The sequence below is a fragment of the Rutilus rutilus genome (assembly GCF_951802725.1).
Source record: "Rutilus rutilus genome assembly, chromosome: 17".
NCBI lineage: Eukaryota > Metazoa > Chordata > Actinopteri > Cypriniformes > Leuciscidae > Rutilus > Rutilus rutilus.
In genome coordinates, this window is record NC_140230.1 from 15,156,241 (window position 1) to 15,179,874 (window position 23,634).

General features: G+C 40.1%; 1 protein-coding gene across 1 annotated transcript in view; it reads left to right on the plus strand.

Moving 5' to 3' along the window:
- The first annotated feature begins 9,212 nt into the window (after positions 1-9,212).
- LOC311275652 (complement C4-like) overlaps positions 9,213-23,634 on the plus strand; it is a 48,587-nt gene continuing 34,165 nt past the window's right edge. Inside the window, exons 1-18 of the mRNA XM_084384803.1 lie at positions 9,213-9,446; positions 12,947-13,133; positions 13,383-13,554; positions 14,921-14,991; positions 15,192-15,280; positions 15,430-15,512; positions 15,624-15,711; positions 15,909-16,029; positions 16,121-16,250; positions 18,235-18,347; positions 18,505-18,666; positions 18,886-19,053; positions 19,140-19,325; positions 19,466-19,621; positions 19,747-19,879; positions 20,059-20,130; positions 20,785-20,994; positions 21,102-21,213. Of these exons, the coding sequence (XP_084240929.1) occupies positions 9,370-9,446; positions 12,947-13,133; positions 13,383-13,554; positions 14,921-14,991; positions 15,192-15,280; positions 15,430-15,512; positions 15,624-15,711; positions 15,909-16,029; positions 16,121-16,250; positions 18,235-18,347; positions 18,505-18,666; positions 18,886-19,053; positions 19,140-19,325; positions 19,466-19,621; positions 19,747-19,879; positions 20,059-20,130; positions 20,785-20,994; positions 21,102-21,213 (2,330 nt within the window). The 5' untranslated portion in view covers positions 9,213-9,369. The remainder of the gene's footprint in view (positions 9,447-12,946; positions 13,134-13,382; positions 13,555-14,920; positions 14,992-15,191; positions 15,281-15,429; positions 15,513-15,623; positions 15,712-15,908; positions 16,030-16,120; positions 16,251-18,234; positions 18,348-18,504; positions 18,667-18,885; positions 19,054-19,139; positions 19,326-19,465; positions 19,622-19,746; positions 19,880-20,058; positions 20,131-20,784; positions 20,995-21,101; positions 21,214-23,634) is intronic.

Here is a 23,634-nt window from a genome sequence, read left to right on the forward strand (position 1 = left end):
CAGTGAAATGCTCTCAGACAACAAGTGCAGTGAGTTTGCTTCTTTCTTCTCTGAGAAAATCAATAATATCAGAAAGGTGATCAGCACATCCTTGAATTACGCTGGGGTCAGACAGATCAATCCACCTGAGAAAGTAGTTACGATGTCTGATTTCAAAGAAATTGATGGCAAAATTTTTGAAGAAACCGTACAGCACCTTAAAACATCAACCTGCGCTCTTGACACACTTCCCACATCATTTTTCAAAAGTGTGTTAAACAGTTTAAAAGCAGATCTTCTAGAAGTGGTAAATGCCTCACTTCTCTCTGGGAGTTTTCCAAACTCCCTGAAAACTGCAGTTGTCAAGCCCCTCCTGAAAAAGAGCAATCTGGATAAGACCATATTAAGCAACTATAGACCGATCTCAAATCTTCCTTTCATAGGCAAGATCATTGAAAAAGTTGTCTTCAATCAGCTGAACAAATTCTTGAGCTTGAATGGATCCTTTGACAATTTTCAATCTGGTTTCCGACCGCACCACAGCACAGAGACAGCGCTCATAAAGATAATAAATTATATTCGCTTAAATACTGATTTTGGCAAATTATCAGTGCTGGTGCTACTCGACCTCAGTGCTGCATTTGACACTGTCGATCATAACATACTTCTTGACAGGCTGGAAAACTGGGTGGGGATTTCTGGGATAGTCCTAAAATGGTTCAGGTCATACTTAGATGGGAGAGGTTATTATGTGAGTATAGGAGATCATAAGTCTGAGTGGACATCCATGACATGCGGAGTCCCTCAAGGCTCAATTCTTGCGCCACTCCTGTTCAACCTGTATATGCTCCCAATGAGCCAAATAATGAGAAAGAACCAAATTGCTTACCACAGCTATGCAGACGACACACACAGCTCTACTTAGCCCTATCGCCTAACGATTACAGCCCCATTGACTCCCTGTGTCAATGCATTGATGAAGTCAACAGTTGGATGTGCCAAAACTTTCTTCAGTTAAACAAAGACAAAACTGAAGTCATTGCGTTTGGAAACAAAGATGAAGTTCTCAAGGTGAACGCATACCTTCACTCCAGGGGTCAAACAACTAAACATCAAGTCAGGAATCTTGGTGTGACACTAGAGTCAGACCTTAGTTTCAGTAGTCATGTCAAAGCTATAACTAAATCAGCATACTATCATCTGAAAAATATTGCAAGAATTAGAGGCTTTGTTTCCAGACAAGACTTAGAGAAACTTGTGCATGCTTTCATCACCAGCAGGGTGGATTATTGTAATGGACTCCTCACTGGCCTTCCCAAAAAGACCATAAGACAGTTGCAGCTCATACAGAACGCTGCTGCCAGGATTCTGAGCAGAACCAGAAAATATGAACACATCACACCCATCCTCAGGTCTTTACACTGGCTCCCAGTTAGATTTAGGATTGATTTTAAAGTATTATTACTGGTATATAAATCATTCAATGGCCTAGGACCTCAATATATTGCAGATATGCTCACTGAATATAAACCCAACAGATCACTCAGATCATTAGGATCATATCAGCTAGAAATACCAAGGGTTCACTCTAAGCGTGGTGAGTCTGCTTTTAGCTATTATGCCAGCCACAGCTGGAACCAGCTTCCAGAGGAGATCAGACGTGCTCCTACAGTAGTCACATTCAAATCCAGACTCAAAACACTTCTGTTTAGCTTTGCATTTACTGAATGACCACTGTGCCGCTGTTCGGCACAGTTTAGATCAATTTTTCTAAACTGTTTTAATTATTCTTATTTCTTTTATTATTTTAATTTCTTCTATGTAAAGCACTTTGAATTGCCATTGTGTATGAAATGTGCTCTATAAATAAACTTGCCTTGCCTTGCCTTGCCTTGCCAATATGTTTTTTAGATCTTTAGTCACCCAGGGTTTATTGTTAGGGAAAATTGTAACCTTCTTGGAGGGGATAATACTATCCACACAGAAAGTGATGTATGCTGAGACTGTATCCACTTGCTCACTGATGTTGGTGGAGCAGGATGTGAGGGTATTCCAGTCCGTGGTTTCAAAGCACCCTTGAAGCCTATCAATACTGTCCGGTGTCCACTGTTTGATGTCCTTGATGACTTTCTCCATTCTCTTGACCACAGGTGTGTAGGCGGGAGCAAGCAATATGCTGCTGTGGTCAGCAGAGCCTAAAGGGGGAGAGGGACGGCTCTGTAAGCGTCTGGAACTGACCCATAGCATTTGTCCAGTGTTTTCCCTAAACGGGTGGTGCAGTTGACGTACTGATAAAATCCTTTAATTGATTTGTCTAAAAAACAGTTATTAAAATCGCCCATGATGAATTTGGGGGCATCCGGAGGTATCAGCTCGAGTCTGTCGAGCGTATTTCTTATATAATCTGTAGCAGTGGATGCATTTGCCCTGGGGTGGATGTAAACCAGAATGAAAAACAGTTGTGGAAATTCCCTGGGAAGGTAAAAGGGACGCAGGGAGACAGCCAAGAGTTCGATGTCAGGATTGCACAGTTCTTCTCTGACAACAACTGTTTTGCACCAACGTGGATTGATGTAGAGACAGACACCACCACCATTGGTGCTTGCCAGTCAATTCAGTATCACAGTCTAACCTTACAGGAGACCCGAAGCCATCTATGAACATACTGTCACTGTTGTCACTTCCAGTTAGCCACGTTTCAGTGAGAGCAAGAATGGAAGCAGTCCGGTATTCATACATGTGATAAACGTTAGCTTGCAGTTCATCAGTCTTGTTACGCAGTGAGCGCACATTAGCAAGAATCACTGAGGGGAGCGCACGGAGCTTATTTCCTTCTCGCCTAAGTTTTGCTTTAATTCCACCATTCTTCTTCCTCCCCCGTCTCGTTACCTTCTTTCTATTGTTGTGCAGAGTGTCTGTCCTGTCGGTAGGGAGTTTACGTTGTAGCTCCTCTGGCAACTTGTCAGTGCCTTGGTGAAAGTGAAATTGCAGCTGCAATAAAAAATCCCTGGAATAAGTAATCCGTCGGGTGTCCGGAAGAGTATATCCATATGATGCAGTAGGCAGATAATCCAAGACGAAAAATAAGAGCATAAAAGTCCATATTGTCCATGTAAAGTCCATACTTTGGAGCAGTGAGCGCAAAAGCTAGCTGGTTTAATTAACGTCGGCTTGTTGATCCTAGTATGTGAGGAGGTGGCAGCACCCTCACAAACACACCACGAAAGTGCTGAGCTAGAACTATACGGTAATAGTTAACAGTTAATCGATACTCGAAACAAAACACTCACAAACTCACGTTACGAAGAGACAAACATTCAAAAGCTACTTTCTGCACCGACCGGTCAACCGCACGAGCAGTGACCCGGAAGTCATAATGAGAATGGCAGTCAGGTGTTCCTAATAATCCTTTAGGTGAGTGTAGAGCTGAGTATCATCAGCATAACAGTGAAAACTAATGCCATGCTTCCTAATGATACAGTATCTCCTAAGGGTAGCATGTATAGAGTGAACAGCAGCGGTCCCAGTACTGAGCCTTGTGGTACGCCATACTGAACTTTTGATCGATGAGACATCTCTTCATTTACTGCTACAAACTGATAACGGTCAGATAAGTATGATTTAAACCTTGCTAATGCAATTCCACTAATGCCAACATCATTTTTGAGTCTATTTAAAAGAATGTTGTCTCAGTACTATGGTACAGTCTAAATCCTGACTGAAAATCCTCACAGATTCCATTTATTTCTAAAAAGGAACATAGTTGTGACAATACTGCCTTTTCTAGTATCTTTGACAGAAAAGGTAGATTCGAGATCGGCCTGTAATTGACTGATTCTGTAGGATCAAGTTGTGTTTTTTTTAACAAGCGGTTAACAAGCCAGCTTAAAAGTTTTTGGTATGTATCCTAATGACAAAGATGAATTAATGATATTAAGAAGAGGCTCTATGACCTCTGGAAGCATCTCTTTCAACAGCAACAGCCGGTATAGGGTTTAACATACATGTTGTCGATTTAGATGATTTAACAAGTTTAGAAAATTCTTCCTCTCCTATAGCAATGAATGAATAAAAAAAATTCTCAGGGAGACTACAATGCACTGCCTGATGCGATACTGTTGTAGACAGTTGCATAGTTATAATTTTCTCCCTGATATTATCAAACTTGTAAGTAAAGAAGTTCATAAAGCCATTACTGCTGTGCTGCTTGGAAACATCTGGGGTTGAAGCTTTATTTTTCGTTAATTTAGCCACTGTTTCAAATAAATACCTAGGGTTTTGTTAATTTTCTTCTAATAGGGTTGAAAAATAAGCAGATCTAGCAGCTTTTAAGGCCTCTCTGTACGCAATCATGCTCTCCTTCCATGAAATGCGAAAAAACTCTAGTTTCGTTTTCTTCCAGTTGCGCACAATTTTTCTGGCTGCTCTCTTAAGGGCCTGTATCACAGCGTTGGACTATTTTCTTTGATCTTCTATAAGCGCAAAGGAGCAACTGTGTCTAAAGTGCTGGAAAAGAGAGAGTAAAAAGTTTCCGTCGCAAAATCGAGTTATTTCTAAGCTATCTGGGATGCTGAGAAGATGAAACTGATCAGGAATATTATTAATAAAGCAATCTTTAGTGGCAGGAGTGATAGGTCTAACATATTTGTCACACGGAGTCGACTTTGCAGCTTTGGCTAAATGAAGTATACACAAGACTAGATAATGATCTGAGATGACATTGGTCTGCATCAACATTGATTCCATGCGATAATATTAGATCTAGAGTATGATTACGACAATGAGTAGGTCCTGACACGTGTTGTCTAACTCCAATTGACTTCAGAATGTCTTTAAAAGCCAATCCCAGTGCATCTTTTTCATTATCTACATTTGTATTAAAATCAGCAACAATTAGGACTTCATCTGCAGCCAGTACTAAATAGAAAATCAGCAAATTCTTTGATAAAGTCTGTATGGTGCCCTGGTGGCCAGCACAAATCTCAAACGTGATTTATCATTTACACTAGATAGTGTTACATTAAGCACCAACACTTCAAAATAATTATATTTAAAACTAGACTTCTCAGTAATTCTGAAGATATTACTATAAATTACAGCAACACCTCCCCCTTGCCTTTCAGACGAGGCTCATGATTATAACAGTAATCTTGGGGGGTGGACTCGCTTAAAGTAATGTAATCGTCTGGTTTTAGCCAGGTTTCTGTCAAACACAGCACATCTAGATTATGATCTGTAATCATATCATTAACAATAAGTGATTTTGAAGTAAGGGGTCAAATATTCAGCAACCCGAGCTTTATCATTTGTTCATCCGTATTATATCTGCTTTTTATTAGTTGAACATCAATAAAAAAAAAATCCCTTAAATGGGTTTAGGAGTTTTTTGTATGTCCTAATTCAGGGAACAGACAAAGTCTCTGTATGATGATATCTAGGTGAAAGAGTCTCTTTGTGATGTGATTTATCTGACCTTAGTGACGTGAGACAGCTAGCAGACGGTCGGTTTAGCCAGTCTGTCTGCCTCCTGACCTGAGCCCCAATTCATGTTTGAGCTCTAAGACTGTGCCATATTACTAGAGAGAGAGCAGAACCATCCCAGGAGGGATGAATACCATCTCTTTTCAACAGGTCAGGTCTGCCCCAAAACTTTTTTTCAATAGTCTATGAATTCTATATTATTTTGCAGACACCACTTAGACAGCCAACCATTGAGTGAGCACAGTCTACTAAGTATCTCATCACTCCTGTGAACAGGAAGGGGGCCAGAGTAAATTACTGTGCCTGACATCGCACTTGCGCGTTCACACACCTCTTTAACATTAATTTTGGTGATCTCCGACTGGCGAAGTCGAACATCATCAGTGCCGACGTGAATTATAATCTTAGAGAACTTACGATTAGCATTAGCCAGCACTTTCAAATTTGCTTTGATGTCAGGTGCTCTGGCTCCCGGCAAACATGTGACTATGGTGGCTGGTGTCTCTATTTTCACGTTCCGTGTAATAGAATCACCAATAACTAGGGCACATTCAACAGGATTCTCAGTGGGTGTTTCACTGAGTGGAGAGAATCTATTTGTTATGGTAATCGGAACAGAAGAGCGGTGTTTTGCGACTACAGCGTCTCACGGTCACCCAGTTGCCCTGCTGCACGGGCTCTATAGCCGGAAGCAAACAATGTACAGAGTTCACTAAGCTAGTCGCATCCAAAGCAGTATCTAAAGCCCTTGCACTTTTACTATCCTCGATTAAAGTTTGGATGCGTGTCTCTAGTTCTGAAATCTTCTCTGTCAGCCTGACTGTCTCCCTGCATTTATCACATGAAAATCCTTCATTGCTGACAGAGAATGCTATACTATACATGTGACACGAAGAGAAAGTGACAATAACAGGAGAAACCATTACTCACCATGTTTGTTGACTGATCCTACTCACCACAATTGTTTGATAGACTCGAAAAAGACACGAGTGCACGCAAAAAAAAAGACGACAAGCACGGATGGCAGGTTAACAGGCTAGCGAGATACTAGCGTGTTGTGCTAACAATAATGATTTAGATAAAAACTAGCGATGTCAGATAAATGTGATAGGCAATATTACACTATATCTAATATATGTTGATGAGTAAGTTATATTTAGCAATTTAAACAAAAAGGAATGATAGTAAATAGAGATTCAAAACAGAAAGCTATACGGAGCATACAGATGCAAATCAGCAGGAGCAATCGATCAGCAGCAAGGCCTCCAACTGATAGATAGATAGCCTTAGACATTCCTTATCTGTCAGTTTTGGGTGGTGAAGGGGAAGCGAGGACTTAATCACAGGAAAGAAATGGGCTTTTTATTAATAAAATAAAACAAAACAAATAACAAAAACTACCCCGTGGGGGAGAAAACACATTCAGAAACTTGACAGACAAAGGCAGGGGAACATTCGATGATGAACCAGCACAGGACTGCTTCTTCTTTTAGTTTTATGGCGAATTACAGACTAGCGTAAAAGGTGCATACTGCCACCTATATCGGAGTGTGCAAAATCATGGCTTCATTGATTCTTTATTACATTTTTCTACTAAGACCAATTTCCTGCACAAACCTCATTAAAGCTGTGACAACTTCTATCTGAGAATTATCTATACTTAACACACCATTAATATTCCATTTCCTTCCTAGGTCAATAATGTTTTCTTTAAGATTCTTCCTTTCTTCCCTAAATTTCTTACATTTCTTAAAACATGTTCCAGCAGGGACTGCAAACACAAGTTTAATAAATAGAACAGCAAACAAGGCAGGTAACGAGGAAGGACAGGTGAGGCAAATTAACCAATAATCAGGTAACAAGATGGGCGGGGTTAGACAATCGACAGGAGAGCACATGGTACAAGGAATCATACATGACAAGACATGAGCTCACAGCAAACATGACAAAAACACAAGCACATGGCCAGCAAACACAATCACAAGCCATGTGCTCAAAAAAAGACATGAACACGCAGCTAATGAGATCTCATAAGCCTCCTGTTCACAAAGAACATGACAACATGAAAGCACACAGCCAGTGTGAAACACAAGCTGCGTGCTATACAGCACAAGACAAAACATGACATGAAAGCACATGGCCGATGTAAACAAGAACTGCATGTTTCTCAAAACACAACATCACAAGCGGACAGAAGAGCATAGGTCCGAGTGATCTCGAAACCACAATATCACACAACACAGAGCACACGAGAACGAGCAAAAGCTCATCCTGTGTGCTCACAACAGAATACAAAAACACGGAGCATGAATGTCCGAATCCCGACACAGAACCGAAACCAAACTAGACCGAAATGACATGAAACAAGGCACACAGACAAGAGAGCGCAAGGTTTAAGTACGCTCGAAACCGAGCGCCCACACAAAGACAAGACAAATCAGGAGTGTCAGGGCTCTGTCACAAAAAAAAAAAGGAGGAGGACGAGGAGGAGGAGGAGGAGGTGGAGGAGGAGGGACAATATTGCTTGTGACATCAACAAAGTGCTTTGGCCTGGCCTGACCCAGCCCAAAGACAAGAAGAAGCACATTGATCACGTTTACTCCTTTGATTTTTGTCCCTTTTAGTATTGTATACTGTAGTACAGTGCATTGTAGGCTGTATACTGTACAATAAGCAAATTGTATGGCCCCGAACATTGTGCTTTCCATTTGTTAACAGTACTGACTGCTCAATAGATTTTGACTGGTTGTAGGTTCATATCAACAAAGAACAAGAATTACTGTATCACAGAGACAAAGGACAAGTTTGTGAGATGCAGGGTACAGTACTGTAAAAAATAGGGGTACAAGGAGGAGGAAAAACGAAAAAAAATTGCAAAGAGCAAAGCATAGTAGTAATTTCTGATCAATTTTGAGCTACTATGATAGAACATGTTTTTGTTTATCAAAAGACAATGACGGAAAATTATGAAATTTGTTTTGAGATTAAAAATGTACTTTTCCCTGAGACCTATATGTTTTGAACAATATGTTTTCTATTATTTGGTGTATTGTTTACTGACTGCTTGATAGTGTATATCATTTTGATCAGTGTGTTTATGATTTGAGAGCAGTGTTTGATTTTGAACAGTAAAACTGTTTTGAGGCGAAAGTTTCATTTTCAGTCAGAGGTTTTGTAAATAGTGCTTGAAGATGAGGTTTTGTGTTTAATGTTTTCAGAAAATGGAGCAAGGTTTCAGAAATTGTGTTTTAGCAATTGAGAAAAACTGTACTTGCAAATGATTGTTTTTCAACACACTACTGCATCGACTCCACAAATTTGCCAAAGAGCCGATGATCATGTTATCCAGCTTAATTTGAGAATGTTCCAAAGAACATAGTGTGCTTCAAATGAAGCAAGAACATCTGACCTTTAGTTCTAAAAAGTTGCATGTACTGTTTTTTTAACTCTTCATTTTGTCAACTTTTCTTTGTTTTGTTTAAAATAAATAAAAAATAAAATCCTAAACCTTTCTCTGGAAATAAACTGAATTGAATTTATTTTAAATAACTTGATGTTTAGACAATGTTTCAGTAATATCTAATGAAAGACTACGGACCTAGATAATAGTGACTCAATAATACATTCTCAAAATTAACATTTATCCAAATAGAATTGAGCCAAAGCACATAAAATCATTGATTTTTTTCTTGAAATTCTTGTAAATCACATGACTTTGGAGAAGGCACTTTAAGTGTGTCCAATGAGAGAGCACATACCCTGGTTGTGCAATGACAGAACTCTGATAACCACTTAATCCCCATAATAACATTCATTCAGTTGCTATTGTGCAACATCTGCATAGCAGAGCTGAGAGACCAAAATCTGTTTGGAATCTTCTGCTGCTCACACAGAACTCACACACTCACCATGGAGGTGCACATGCGTCTTCTTCTATATCTGCTGCTGTGCATGAATTGTGCTGTTCAGGGAGATAACAATAAGAGGTAAGTATTATACAGTAGATACAAATATTATTTTGTTGTTATTAGTAGTATAATTATTATTATTAGTGGTAGTGGTAGAATCATTTTAATAACTAGATGTACCGCATGGTGGTACAAAATATGACCGCCGCTCAGGCCTGTACTGGCTTTCCACAAAAATAAATGACGTGGAGCAATTTGGCTGTATTGCGTGTTTATGTATATAAGTTGTATATTTTAAAAGACTGTCTGGAGTATTCCTGTGGATCATGGATAATTTAGAGTTTTGTAATTATTTGCTATTACTATTTAAGTTTTATATCAAAAGTCATTAGTTTAGACACTTAACATCCGTAATGTGAAAATGTCACATTCATAACAGTGGTTTTCCCTACATAATGTATTATAAAAATGAGTTTCAAAAACACACTTATTGTGTTCAAGCAAGTCTTTTTCATGCTACATTGGTAACAACAAACAGCTTTTTAAACAAAAAACAAACAAAATTAAACGCATTCCCACTGTACCTAGTAGAACACTTAAGTAAATGTCCCATTGAAATTAATGGGATTTTATGGATTTAGGTGAAGAAAGTATACACATAATACATTTTGGTCTGTACCATGAAGAGAAAACTGATTAAACTATATAAACTATATATTTTCTGAAAGCGTAGACTCTCAGGATGTGATCTAACATGGCATGAAACATGTCCCACCCACCTCATTAGTATACTGCCCAAGCATAACACATTGGGTATTGGTAAATCGGGTATATGGCTGATACCTAAAAAAAGTAGTAGTATGTGCATGTCTGTCTGTGTGTGTGTGTATGTGTGTGTGTTTGTGTATGTGTGTGTCTGTGCGTGTATGTATGCGTGCGTACATGTGTGTGCGCGTGTGTGTTTGTGTGTGTGTGTGTCTGTGCGTGTGGATGTCAGTGTGTGTGCATGCTTGCGTTTGTTTGTATTCCTGCATGTGTGTGTGTGACGGTATCATCCTAAACCAGCAACCCTTCGCTCAACAGCACCATCTACAGGCCGATGAGTGTACAGTCACTAAATGTGCACATAAATGAATTTATTTTATACCCCCCCATGGATGAAATTCTACGAAACTTAGCATACCCCCAGAGGATGTCAAGTTAATCATACACATGAAATATGGTGCAGTTCTGAACATCTCAACTGAAGATAGGGGCGATTAAAGCAGAATAATATTGCATTTTCATTTTTTATGGGAAGGGGCGCAAATCACTAATGAGTGATTATGGGCTAGGTTGATGTGGGCCCTTAAGACCAACATACCATCAAAATTTCTTCATCCTCGGTGCCACGGTTCAGGTAGTTATTTAGGAAAAACTGCATTTTTTGGGTTTGGGGGGGCCCAGCGCGGGGGGGGGGGAGTGGCCCCCTGGGACCAAACGAAATTTTTCCGTAAAAGTCTAGTGGGGCTACATGCCCACCAAATTTCATGTTCCCCGGTGTTTCGGTGTCCCTGGTATCGTTGACGAAAAATTCAGTAGATGACAAAAAAAAAAAAAAAAAAAACTTTGACAATCCCTATATGACCGACTCAGAGTAAATGAAATGAATTGTTTTTCAAATGACTCATAAGCCGTTTCGATGTGACGTAAAGACGAAACATTAGCATATTGCCCGCCCACTTATTGCATATTGTATACATTGCATACATGCACTGTTATTGATAAAGTTTCCACGTGTTCACCACAATATATTACAAAAATACTCTGTAAATAAATTAGTACAAGTAAAATAATCGGTTTGTTGATGGACATGCACTTATTAATGCTGATGGTGAGGAATTACAGTTGCAACATCTCATACCTCAAACTGTGTAGTGTATCACTGAGAAATGTCCTGCTCAAGTCGTCCTTGCGATGGAGGTTCGGGTTGAATAACTAGTTCTTCCAGTGTTTCATCATCGGACTCGCGCTCGCATTGATATGGTAAAATCAACGTCATTGTTCGTTACTGTCTTTAGTTTACGGTGTAGGAAGCCTCAGGACAGCTGACGTTGTTATGGCAATGGGCGTTTTTGTTTTCGACGCGCACTGTACGCAGTAAACCAATCACAACAGACTGAGCTGTCTGGCCAATCAGAGCAGAGTCGCTTGCGGAAAGGAGGGATTTAGAGATATTGATTCATTTGACGAGTCGTTTGAGAATCATTGAAAAATGTGGTGATGAGCAAATGTATATTATGAGGAAATGAAATGGTTTTTTGACCTTTGATGCATGTAAACCTGTTGTAAGAGACTCCAAAACAACATTAGGAAACTTTAAAATAGCATAATAGGGGCACTTTAAAGGGATACTTCACCGATTAGCATTAAGCTTTGTATCAGTAGAAACCCGGTAGGATTTTCGAATGACCGAGCTTCCCTCCCTCATATCCCCCTGAGGCAAGAGATTTCTGTATTGTGTCTGAAAAAAAAAATACTCAGATGACACAAAAATCTTCATTTTGCGTCATCAGAGGCTTTTTTGGCCAGAGGCTAGAGACTACAGCCAGTAGTAGGAGCTAGTTCAGCATGTTTTCAACCCGCCCATAGGGGGTGGGATCTCATCATCTCACGATAAAACGGCGTCTTTTCAATTTCGAGTCAACTAGTAGCCTAGTTGTACAATTTCTTCCGATACTCCCCTCTTAACCGGTAGGTGTGGCTTGGGAGTGGCCTCATAGGGCAGCGAAGCAAGTGCATTCTGGGAGATGTTGTCTTTCATCCACATGAGCCAAAAATACATTTTCAGGCTTTTCTCAGTCTAGAAGGCACCAACTTCTAAAATAATTTCACATTTCTACTACATAAATGACCCAATTTAAATACACATTCATCTTTCCAGTGGTGAAATATCCCTTTAAGCTGTGTGGCTTACTATTACTATTACTACCACTAATAATAATAATAATAATGTTGACCAATAATAATGTTGACCAATAGCAATATACATTGTTGTCCAAAAGCGAAGTCCGGAGGTGACCCTACAAGCTCAATTAAACCATCAACATAAAATGAAAATATTTTATATTTAGGCATTTAGGCAGTGTTTAAGGCTACTGTTGTACGTAATGCATGTAAAACATTGCACGTAATGCATGTAATGCACGTAAAACATTTTTTAGTAGTTAATGCAATTTAATGGGAGTTGACTTTAATGTAATAAAGGTCACAACCATAATAACAAATGAAAATAGTTTTGAAAAAGCACAATTAAATGTCAAGATGAGGGTGAACTTGATGTTCAGCTTCCGTATGCTGGTTCACAAAATTAGTTGTTAGTGGATTTTCAGAAAGTGTAGTTCACAATTCACTGCAAATTCGCATTCAGGGTCTATAGCTCAACTTTTCATTCTTTACATATCTACTTGTTGATTACTTAGTTTTACTTTAAAATTATCATATTACTGAAGATAAATTGTTTATGAAAGCCATTGCCATTTTTATCAATATTTTTTTAATAAGTTGTCATGGAAATTCTCTTGGTTTGTGTGTATCAGATTCCTAATCACTGCTCCGAGTGTCTTTCATGTTGGTGTGAAAGAACCCATATGGATTCAGGTGGGGGAGGCATTGCTTGGAAAACCTGTATCCTGTCGGTTAGAAACAGAGACGCGTATTCCCATGTCCACACAGGAGACCAAAACAATCAGCAAAAAAGGACAGTTTGAGGCAGTGAAGCTTGAGGTAAAGAAATAAATATCTAAATGAATAGATTTAAATGTAATTTCAGACTAATACCATAAGTTTATTTTAGCAGGATATGGTTAAGTATACATATTCAAAATAATTAGTTAGATATGTATCTGTTAAAATTATGGAATAAAATGTACAACAAAAATAATCATAAAAGCATCAACACACAGTTCTGTCATTAAAAAAAAAAAGAAAAAGTTGCTGTGTTTGAGACTCATTTCTTTGTATTTCCTCTTAAAGATATTTGCAGATAAAGTTTCAAACCTGAAATCGATCAATGGAGAGCCTCCTTATCTCAACCTGGCATGTGAAGTTGATGGTCAGAAACGGCAGACTCGCGTCCTGGTCTCCAAACACAGTGGCTACATCTTTATTCAGACTGACCAACCCATTTACAACCCCACACAGAAAGGTACAATAAACACATTGTTTGCCTTACTAATGAGCCAAAAGTCAGAAAAGTCAAATATAACTGTACCAAAATGGCAACTAAGATCCAGTTGCCAAAGTCTAAATATGCAAGAATTATAAACAAAAGCTAATTTTGGTAACAAAGAAGATCTTACAAATGTGTATGAAAAAAAAAAAGTGGTATCCACCTTATCAACATCAGAATGAGACTTTTTGTGAAAGACTTCTGGTATTTAACTTATTTAAAGACACAATATGTAAGATTTTTGGATTCAAATATCCAAAAACCACTAAAACAATGTTAAATATTGTGTTGACTTGAAGAAGAGTGTACTTTCTCCCAAACAGAGAACCACTTTTCTGAGTGTAGTTTGGGAATCGACGACGATGCAGGCATGTCTGTCTCCTGCATGTGTGGATTCAATCCTAACCACAGAGACAAGAAAGCTAGACCAGGAGCTTTCAGTTTTAGAAATTCAAAGGCTGTTAGGTCTCATGGTGGCAGCAGTCAACATTATTGCATTGGGTCCACTGTACATGAGACCTTTCCTTTGCCTCATGAGATGCAGGAGCAAGTGCCTTGAGAATCTATGTCCACCGCACAAGCCAGTGGCGTAGATCCTCTCAACTCCTGTTATGCTTTGGTGGTCGCAATTTGTGGCAGATTGTTCCTTTCCTCACACATTCATCAGGTTCTACAGTTCTACTGTGCTTATACACAGCCTGTGGACTAGCTCTGTCACTTTCGGCATGGTGACATTGGTATTGAAGTTCCCATAGCGCCAACGCCATGACCCAATATTGAAGTTCCACTTTGAAGGAGAATGTCTCAGGTTACGTATAATGTAACCTGGTTCCCCGAGAAGGGAACGAGTCGCTGCGTCACGTTGTATCACCCCGGTTACGCCTGTGTGTCTTCTTCAGACAATTAGAATCTGTTGATGCACATTTCTGTCATCTATTTATGGACTCTGTGACGGACTGTGCTAAATCACGTTCATTCATTTGGCCAATCAGATTGGCTTTGCTTCAGACACCGGCTCACACAGCAGCGTTCCCATGCGTCAACACCATGATGCAGTGTCTTGTTCTCAGGTAACCAGGTTACATACGTAACCTGAGACATTTTCTTTTAATCAACATCAATATATTACAGCATTTCTTTTTTCAATTAATATGTATCTTAGGTCCTTTAACTGCCTCTACTGCCATATAGTGCATTTTAAATGGCTCTGTAGGATGAAAAGAATAACAAAAATTCCATTTAGTCTCTCACATAATGTAAATATAGCATGTCACAAGTCAAAAATCCATGTACTGTATGTATATTACTACTGTGTATTTAACCTGGTTATCTGTGCTCTCAGTTTGGTTCAGGATCTTCACTCTGGACCACTCTATGCGACCAAAATCAGAAATAGTTTATGTCTCTGTATATGTAAGTAAGAGAGTTCTATTTTTATTCTGTATCTATAATACAGCATGCGTCTCTGTAGATCATATAATGAGCACTAACACATTCTCAGAGTTTTTATTTCTAAGATTATGTAATAGGATTCTTTCTGCAGCTTAAATTTTCACCATCGTTTATTGAGCAAATCAAGAAACTGCCTAACTTACCTTTATCTGTATCTTCAGAATGCTGATGGGAACAAGGTCAAGAAATCAACGTACAAAGTTTTAGATGGCATTCTGTCAAAGTCATACCATATCCCTGATGTTTCAAAGTACAGTCAATCTCATTTTTTATCATAGTAAAATACCTTGTAGTATAAAATTTGTGATGCTTATTTGTTCAGTCTTTTAAGATGACACCATTATGAAGCTGCTGTATTTATATCAGCACATATACAACGTTTTAACTGAATTTCTCCAGACCTGGTGTATGGAAGATTACAGCACATTACAAAGGTGACGAGAAGAATCCTGCCGTGCGTGAATTCAAGGTCCAGAAGTTTGGTAAATGAAGTGAAACTAGAAATGGGCGTTCACATATTTTCCTATGTAGGAAAATCTTTCATTTACAGATATTGTATTGCATCTAACTCAAATACAATGTATTTTTGTCAGTTCTTCCCAGCTTTGGGGTTTCTGTTCAGTCAGAGAAAGCCTTTCTGCTGGTGAATGCAGAGACATTGAACTTCACCATTCAAGCCTCGTAAGTTCACATTCAGATCAAATATCATCAAATAAATACTCTTAAAGGGATAGTTCAGCTAAAAGAAGAATTCAGTCATTATTTACTCATCCTATTATAACCCTGCATTTTGAGGTTAATTATTCCTTTAATGGTATCAATATGACCTTACTAAATTTGAGAAAGGAGAATAATACAGTTTTTTAATGATTTTAAAGATACACCTATGGTAAGGAAATTAACGGCGGTTTCCACTGTCGGTTTGGGATTAAAAAGGATGAGTCAGAGAATAATGCTGGAGAAATTGAATTCATCAAGGGACTGGAGAAAACTGGATCTGTGAGTAGAAACCCTCATCTATTGAAACTCCAAGATGTGTACTACCTGTATACTCATAGATTACTCTTTGATGTGTTTTCCCCTTTTTTAGGTGAAGAGAGGCCATGCTGAGATTACAGTTAAAATTGCAGATATCAAGCAAAAACTGAATTCAACATTAGATGATTTGGCAGCGACTCGGGCCCAATTCTACATTGCTGTCACAGTTACAGATATTTTAAGTAATCATAGAACAAGACATGAAATTGTTTTTGTCAAAGTTAAATAGACTTTAAAGACTATGGGCCAGATTTACTGACATTTTGGGCTAGCAAATGTAACATCTCTAGATGTTACAGATGTTACCTGTTTTCCAGTAAAAAAAAAAAAAAAAAAAATTCCCCCTATTTTTTTCCTTTTGCCTTTAAAAATCTGCTGTCAGAATTTACTAAAGACATGCAGTGAAACTTTAGCGATTAAAAGTCGTGTTATTTTTGCAGCTGAACTTTCCCTTTAGGAGGAAAGTCTAGGAGTTTCCCTTTAAAGCAGACCTTGGTAACTTTTTTAACTTAATAAAACTGTCTAGAACTTATTTGGATGGTTAAACAACCTGTTCTGGTTATATTGGTGACTTTCCCTGCTCCCCCCAGCGTTCCCAGGCGGAAAACCAACCTTGCAACTTAAGGACTACCGTCCCGGCAAGATAGAAATTGGAAGTCTCGTGAGAAGCGAGAACGAGAACGAGCGCGAAACACGAATTGTAGCAACTACATAAAGCTTATTGGAACTGTTAATAGAAAACACAACTACAAATAATAAGACATACTTACAAGTTGTGATCAATAAACAACAGATTATCCCGACAAAATGGGAATGGCTACATCTTTCAGGAGAAGCTTTTGTGCGTATAGCCTGCATTGTACTCTCTTCTGGAAGCTGTTCTATGTAAAATGTGCAGCGCACAGACAAACGTTGAGGTTGTAATGTTCAGGAACAGTGTTAAAAATCTATTTTTACCTCTCTAAATTCGTCAGCCTTAGGACAAACTTTTTCCGGGGTGTAAAAAACAGCGGCAACAACTCTTACTCTTCTCTAAAGCAGCCCAACATGTCCTCACCCCCTTTGTTGTGCGCAGTGCCGTCGCAGGTGGGGTGCGAGGCCCTGTGCGAACTTGAAATGCGAGGCCCTGCTCTCTGATGTGGATGCTCAATTGCGCATGAATAACAGTCACATGGACGTAGCTGTTCTAGTTCTATTGCACGCATAATCACGCTGCAATACGTTTTTATCAAGTAGATTAATACAGCATAATCATGCACATAGTCTCAGCTATGACTTTTTGCTATTTATTTCAGAGCGAAAAAAATCAACTGTGCGACGAGTGGCTTTACATCAAGTCAGCTCGAGAATTTTCGTGTGAATACATAGATCCGCCTATTCAAACATACACCTTAATGGTCCAGTGGTGGAACTTACGCCAAGCGTGACAGAGGTTCTGGGTTCTAATCTGCACTCGCATAGTTGTTTTTTTTCTCGTATAATTATAATTTTTTCTCATCAAAACCGATTATGTTCATCAGTGGTTGTATATCAAGCAGGCACACAGCGCGAGGCCCTGTGCAGTTGCACAGTTTGCACAGTCTATGCAACGGCTCTGGTTGCGCGTGTTCCCGGGGGCAGGGTTTATGTAAATATTAGGGTTTGTGATGTCACCAACCCAGGAAGAAGCTTGTTGTAGTCCCTACCAGCCGTTTGTTGTAGTCTTAAAAAGCAATTTCTGTAAAATAAAATGTCTCCATTTGCATTAAACTTTGAGCGTTGTGACTTTGCAGATGTTGTTTATGCTCAAACAGCAACATTACACAAACTAAAGTTAAAAAAGTGAAATCATAATCAAGGACCCCTTTAAATAAATCCTGCAACGTGATTTACCAAGGTTTGCGGTAATTGTCGTACTGTCATTAGATGACCCAGAGAACTTTCCACTCCCATCTGTACTTTTATGGGATTGTAGTCTTACGGTATTTGCCATGTTTAGTAAATCTGGCCCCAAAAATGCAAGATTAATTGAACAGACTATTGATTAAACAGAGAAACAAATATCATTTGTCTGTATGTGCTATGTAATGTTAAGATGCCTAAAGTTCTGGAAATAGTTACATTTTACAATATTTCTTAGTTGATGTTGACTCACTTGACCTAAAAGGACTGTGCACCTCTCATAAGGTGGTGAGGTACAGGAATCAGCAGCTTTCCTTCCCATCGTTTTGAGTCCATACAATGTGGATCTGTCTCGGACAAGATCGTTCTACACTCCTAAATTTTCCTTTCAAGCGGTGGTAAAGAAAACACTTCTATTCATAATACAATGTATAGTAATGATACTGTCAGTCATTGAGGATTATGCTTGCAGTAATTCATAACGGTAGCTTTCACTTTATAATAGTAACATTTTGCAGATGATTTTGTGATCCAGTGGTCCCTGTTTTTCACTAGGTCACAGTCCATCACCCAAATGGTTCCCCGGCTGAAGGCGTTAAAGTGAACTTAGATGTCTCAAACACCAATGAAAAGTCAATAATTATTAAAACTAATAAAGAGGGAATCGCATTTCATGCTTTCAACTTGGAAGGAACACCATCTTCCATTTCAATGCAGGTTAAACATCCAAAGAATAAAGCTCTTTTAATACCTCTAAGGCCTGTTTCACACTGCTGGCAAAAGCAGTGCATTTATTTACTATTATGCATTTACTATTATGTATTAAATTTGATTGTGAAACAGGCCTACTTTAAAAAAAAATACTTTCAGTTATTGCTAAAGTATATAATACAATACTACACTATACTGTATATTTTTGACTTACTACTTTAACAGGCAACAGTGGATGGTGTCAAGTCAACAAGAGAAATTCGCCCAGTGAAATCCACAAAGAACAGCTTCCTGTATCTGAGTGTGACTAATAAAGTCCTGTCATCAGTGGAGTCTCTAGATGTTACATTTTATGTCAGTGGCAATCCAGTAGATGGGCAAATATATTATATGGTAAGTAATGTATTCAAATTTCATATATTTAAAGTGAATGTTTTTATATACCAGAGAACTCTTGAGAAATATGTGCATCTCTTCAGACTGTCAGCAGAGGCATGCTGAGAACAGCAAGCTCTGTTGCATCAGGTTCTATAGTAAAGATATCCATCCGTATCAGCCCAGAGATGATCCCGTCCTTCAGAGTGATCGCCTTTTACTATGACACAGATGGTGACATCATTGCAGACTCAGTGTGGGTAGATGTAGAGGACAGGTGTGAAGGAAAGGTAAGCAGACACTAAAATGCTTTTAAAATATTTGTATATTTTACAATCTTACAATGTTTTAGTAACCTTATGTCAAAATTATACAATACAGTAAAATATTGCCAAATGTTTACAGTTCTGCTTTCCCATCTCCTGTTTAGCTTGAGATAAAACTGAATGGTAATCATAATTATGAGCCAGAAGATTCAGCTGAGCTTGACATTGATGTTGGAACACAGAATGCAAAAGTGGCCTTACTAGTTGTGGACAAAGCCATTTACGCCCTGGGTTCTCAAAACAAACTCACTCCAAAACAGGTGTGTTGCACTAACTAGCACCTATTGGTTTCTGAAAAATCAGATATAGGCCAGCATATAAGATAAACCCAAATTTGTTCTTGAGTTTTTGTTCTTTTTACTGTTTCTCATTTTCCTGTTCGAAGGTGTTCACCTCCATGCAGTCTTATGATCTGGGCTGTTCGTATGGCGGTGGAGAGAATACAGCTGCTGTTTTTAATGACGCTGGTCTGGCCTTCATCTCACACTCGACCACAATCCGTTCAATGATGAGAAAAGGTGCCAAATGATGCTAACTCTTCTCTACTTCAGTGCTTGAGAAATGGAAAAATGATGGACATTTTCTGTTTTATTTTCAATCTTTGCTTACCATTAAAAAAGGACAGGTACTTATTGCCTTTACATGAAAGAGTTGTTACAATGTGCAAATTATATTTTCCAATTCATTGTACTTCTAGGTTTCAGCTGCGAGTCTGGTTTTAGGCGCAACAAACGCTCTACAGATATTCAAACAGAAATGGCCAAAAAGGGTATAGTATTGTCACCTGAATATTTGATTACCTTTTGTATCAATTCTTAAAGCTCATCTGAGTCAGTTACAGTATTATTTATATACTATATTATAGTATAAATTGATATTTTGAATTAGCTTTCATTTTTATATTTTCATTTTTCATTTTATTTTTGATGGTAGGCCTATGTGCTTTTGTCACTTTTTTTTCATATTGTTATTTATCTTTCTTTTATTTCATTAGATTTCTATTTGTATCAGTTTCTATTGCTTATTTTCAATTTATTATTTTAGTCATTTTAGTGTTTCAACTTAAACTTATTCATTTCATTAGTTGCCAACATTTCTAAATTTAATTTAATTTAGGTTTTTTAATGAAGCTTTTATTTTATTTTATTTTAGATGTTTTTCAATAACCAAAAACAATTTAAATATATTGTTTTCGTTTGAATTATTTTTAACAATAACAACAATGATGTGAGTCTCTGAATTTTTCAAGTACCATTTATTTCTATATTGACAAATTAAAAGTTTAATGAAAAATGACTGTACAATTTAAATTCTCTCTTTTTTAATTATTGTTGCTATACACAGTGGCATACAGGACCTGGATATGCTTATGAAGATGTGTAATTACTGTTAACTCCTCCTGCTCATCACTTTTGTCCTGTAGAGGCTGAATTTAAGAAAGCAGAATTGCAGAAATGCTGTCGCCATGGTTTCACCCTGATTCCTATGAAGTTCACTTGTGAGGACAGAGTGAAAAGAGTGAGCAAAACAGAAAGCAAAGACTGTGTGGATGCCTTCCGAAAGTGCTGTGAGTTTGCAACCACGCTAAGAGACAAAAAGAGGAGAGAGGACCTGAGTAAAGGGCATGGCAGAAGTGAGTCATAAAAGTGCCATAAGGCTTTTGTAAGCCACAATCTGTGCAATGAAGACATCTGATTTTGTTTCTTACACAAATTAATATATTTTATTTAATTCCCACAGCTGCTGATTCTAATGAAGATGAGGAATTCTTTGATTTTGAAATACAATCAATTCGCAGATATTTCCCTCCAAGCTTTGAGTTTAAGCAGATTGATGTGAAAGGAAAAGTAAGGTGAGTAGGTTCTCTGTCTATAAAGAAGGCATAGGCCTATATAAACGTTACATTTAAGTCTATAAGACACGAGAGCATAAGGAAAAATGTGTTCACACATTTAACAATATCATACAAATAAATTCATTACAATATAAAATGTTTCCATTGAATTTTCTTTGAAACAGTTATGATTTACAAAGGTCTTGTACAATGATGTAATTGCACCAGTTCCCTTTCGTTGTCACTCCGAGTTACGTCGGATGACGACGAATGGGGTTTCGCTTAGAAATCCTATCATCTTCGAGTATTAAAACACGAGCCAATGGCAATGAAATGCCATGGGTCTGCGGAATTTGCATAGCGTAACTCCGCCCCACGCAGGGGGTATATAAGGAAGTGCGCGAGCAACATGCAGACTATGTTTTCGCTTCGGAGCCAAGTTCAGTACTTCACTCCACAAGCCTTTTGAGTGTCATCTCAAATCTCTTCGAGACGAGCGGCTCTTCAGTGTGTTGGTGTGACGGCGCTTCCAGCGAGATCGCATTTCCTGCTGCTGATTTGTGCAGTAATCTGCCGACAGTGAGTGTGTTTCTCCCTGGGTGCTTCAGCACTCTGCTGAGCTTTTCCACTCTCTAAAAAGAGCTGCACGCGGCACGTCTTTTTCAAGACGGTTCGCCCGTGTATTTTCTGGATGTGTGTGCGTCAGTCATCTGCCTAACGGTCGCGAGCGCTGTTTTGCGTGTTGGGCTTTATCACGCTTGGCAGCGCTCGTTGATGAGTCATGTTTTCATTGCGGGAACATGACCATCGCGATGTTTATAGATCAAGACTCAATGATCTCCATGTGAGTAGAGTCCCCTCTGCCACACCCCAATTTATCTCTTCCTCGAGAAGGGATACTTTGGCTGGTGGCCAGGGTGATCTGAGGGTTTGGTGTGGCACAACAACCGACGATTCAATTCCTCGGGCCACACCCCCCTCCACATCGCAGACCATGCTTTCACAGCATCACAAGGCGGGCTTGATTCCTCTGGAAATGAAGTTTCGACTGCGTTGCCTCCCACGGGAGTGCCATCGTTGCCGGGACCGATCCAGAGCTGTCAGCCATGCTTTCCCGGGCAGCTGAAAGCATCGGCTGGAGTGGCCCCGCCCTCCCCCCGAGCGCTGTAAGCTTCTCCCGGACGTGCATCAGGACGCCTGCGCTGCGCGAGACTCCACGTGACTTTCGCGGCCCGCGGGTGTCCTCCGCCTTCGCTGCTTTCGATCGCACGGCGATCATGGTCTGTATGTTCCCTGTCACTATAGTGGCACGGTCATGCAGTGCTGTGTGTCGCCTGCGCCTTCGATGCAGTGCTGTCCCGGGAGTTCTGTCGAACCGGCCGCAGTGGAACGCTAGTCCTTCCCTGGCCAACCCTGGCAGAACGCGGAAATTCTAACCACGCCCCTATGCTGGGACGCTATGCCTCCCATGCCCGGCCTGGTTGTTCCGCCACGCACACTACTGACCTCGCTCTCGGGCGACATCGGTACCTGCGTGATCCTGGGTCAGGTGATGTCCACTATGTGGTCCAGACATGGGCTTAGCCAGGTTGATGTGGCAGGGTCTGAGAATTCATTTTCTCAGCTCCCCCATGTCCCAGGCTGAGCTCTTTGGCGGTGTGGCTTCGACCACCTGAAGCAGACTCGGGTCCGGCACCGATGGTCATCCATCCGTGCGGCCTCCTCAGTCTGCTTCCCGCCAAGCCCCCCTCCATGCGGCTGCTCCCCTCTGGCCTGCAAACGGACCTGAGCAGGAGGAAGCCGCAGGAGGGCGGCGCTGCCCGTCTCCGCCCCTTAGACTGCCACGCCAGCCTAAGCAGCACCTTGAGGCGGGCAGCCTGGTCGGCGGGGTGGTTGAGGACTGCGCCCAACAGTCTTCGATCAATCCACAAGCAGACTGAGGCTTCTGCACTGACGGTCATCCGTCGGTGTGGTCTGCTTAGTCTGCTTCCCACCGACGCCGCCTCCTTGCGGCTCCTCCCCTCGAGCCTTCACTGGCCTGAGCACAAGGGGGTCGCTGGAGGCTGGCACCGCCTGTCTCTGCCCCTTAGCCGGCTAACACCTGGCTGAGCAGCACAAACCTGAGACAGGCAGCTTGGAGTTAGGGCTCAGTTCTTCAGGAGCTGGTAGCAGGACCACTCCTTCCCCCGCTTGAGGGCTGGGTGAGGATCTCTACAAAAGAACTAATGCTCTTTCTCTGAGCCCCAAGAGGCTGTGGATGACAGCACGCGCCGCCCACGGGCCACGCTCCTCTCATCCCCCTCTGTCGCCAGACCCCTGCCAGAGCACGCCCCCGTGGGACGCTGGTCCTCCCCTGGCCTCCTCTGGCAGGACGCGGTTTATGGCCGTGCCCCCGCACCGGGCCGCTATGCCACCCACGCCTGGGCCGGTCATTCCGCC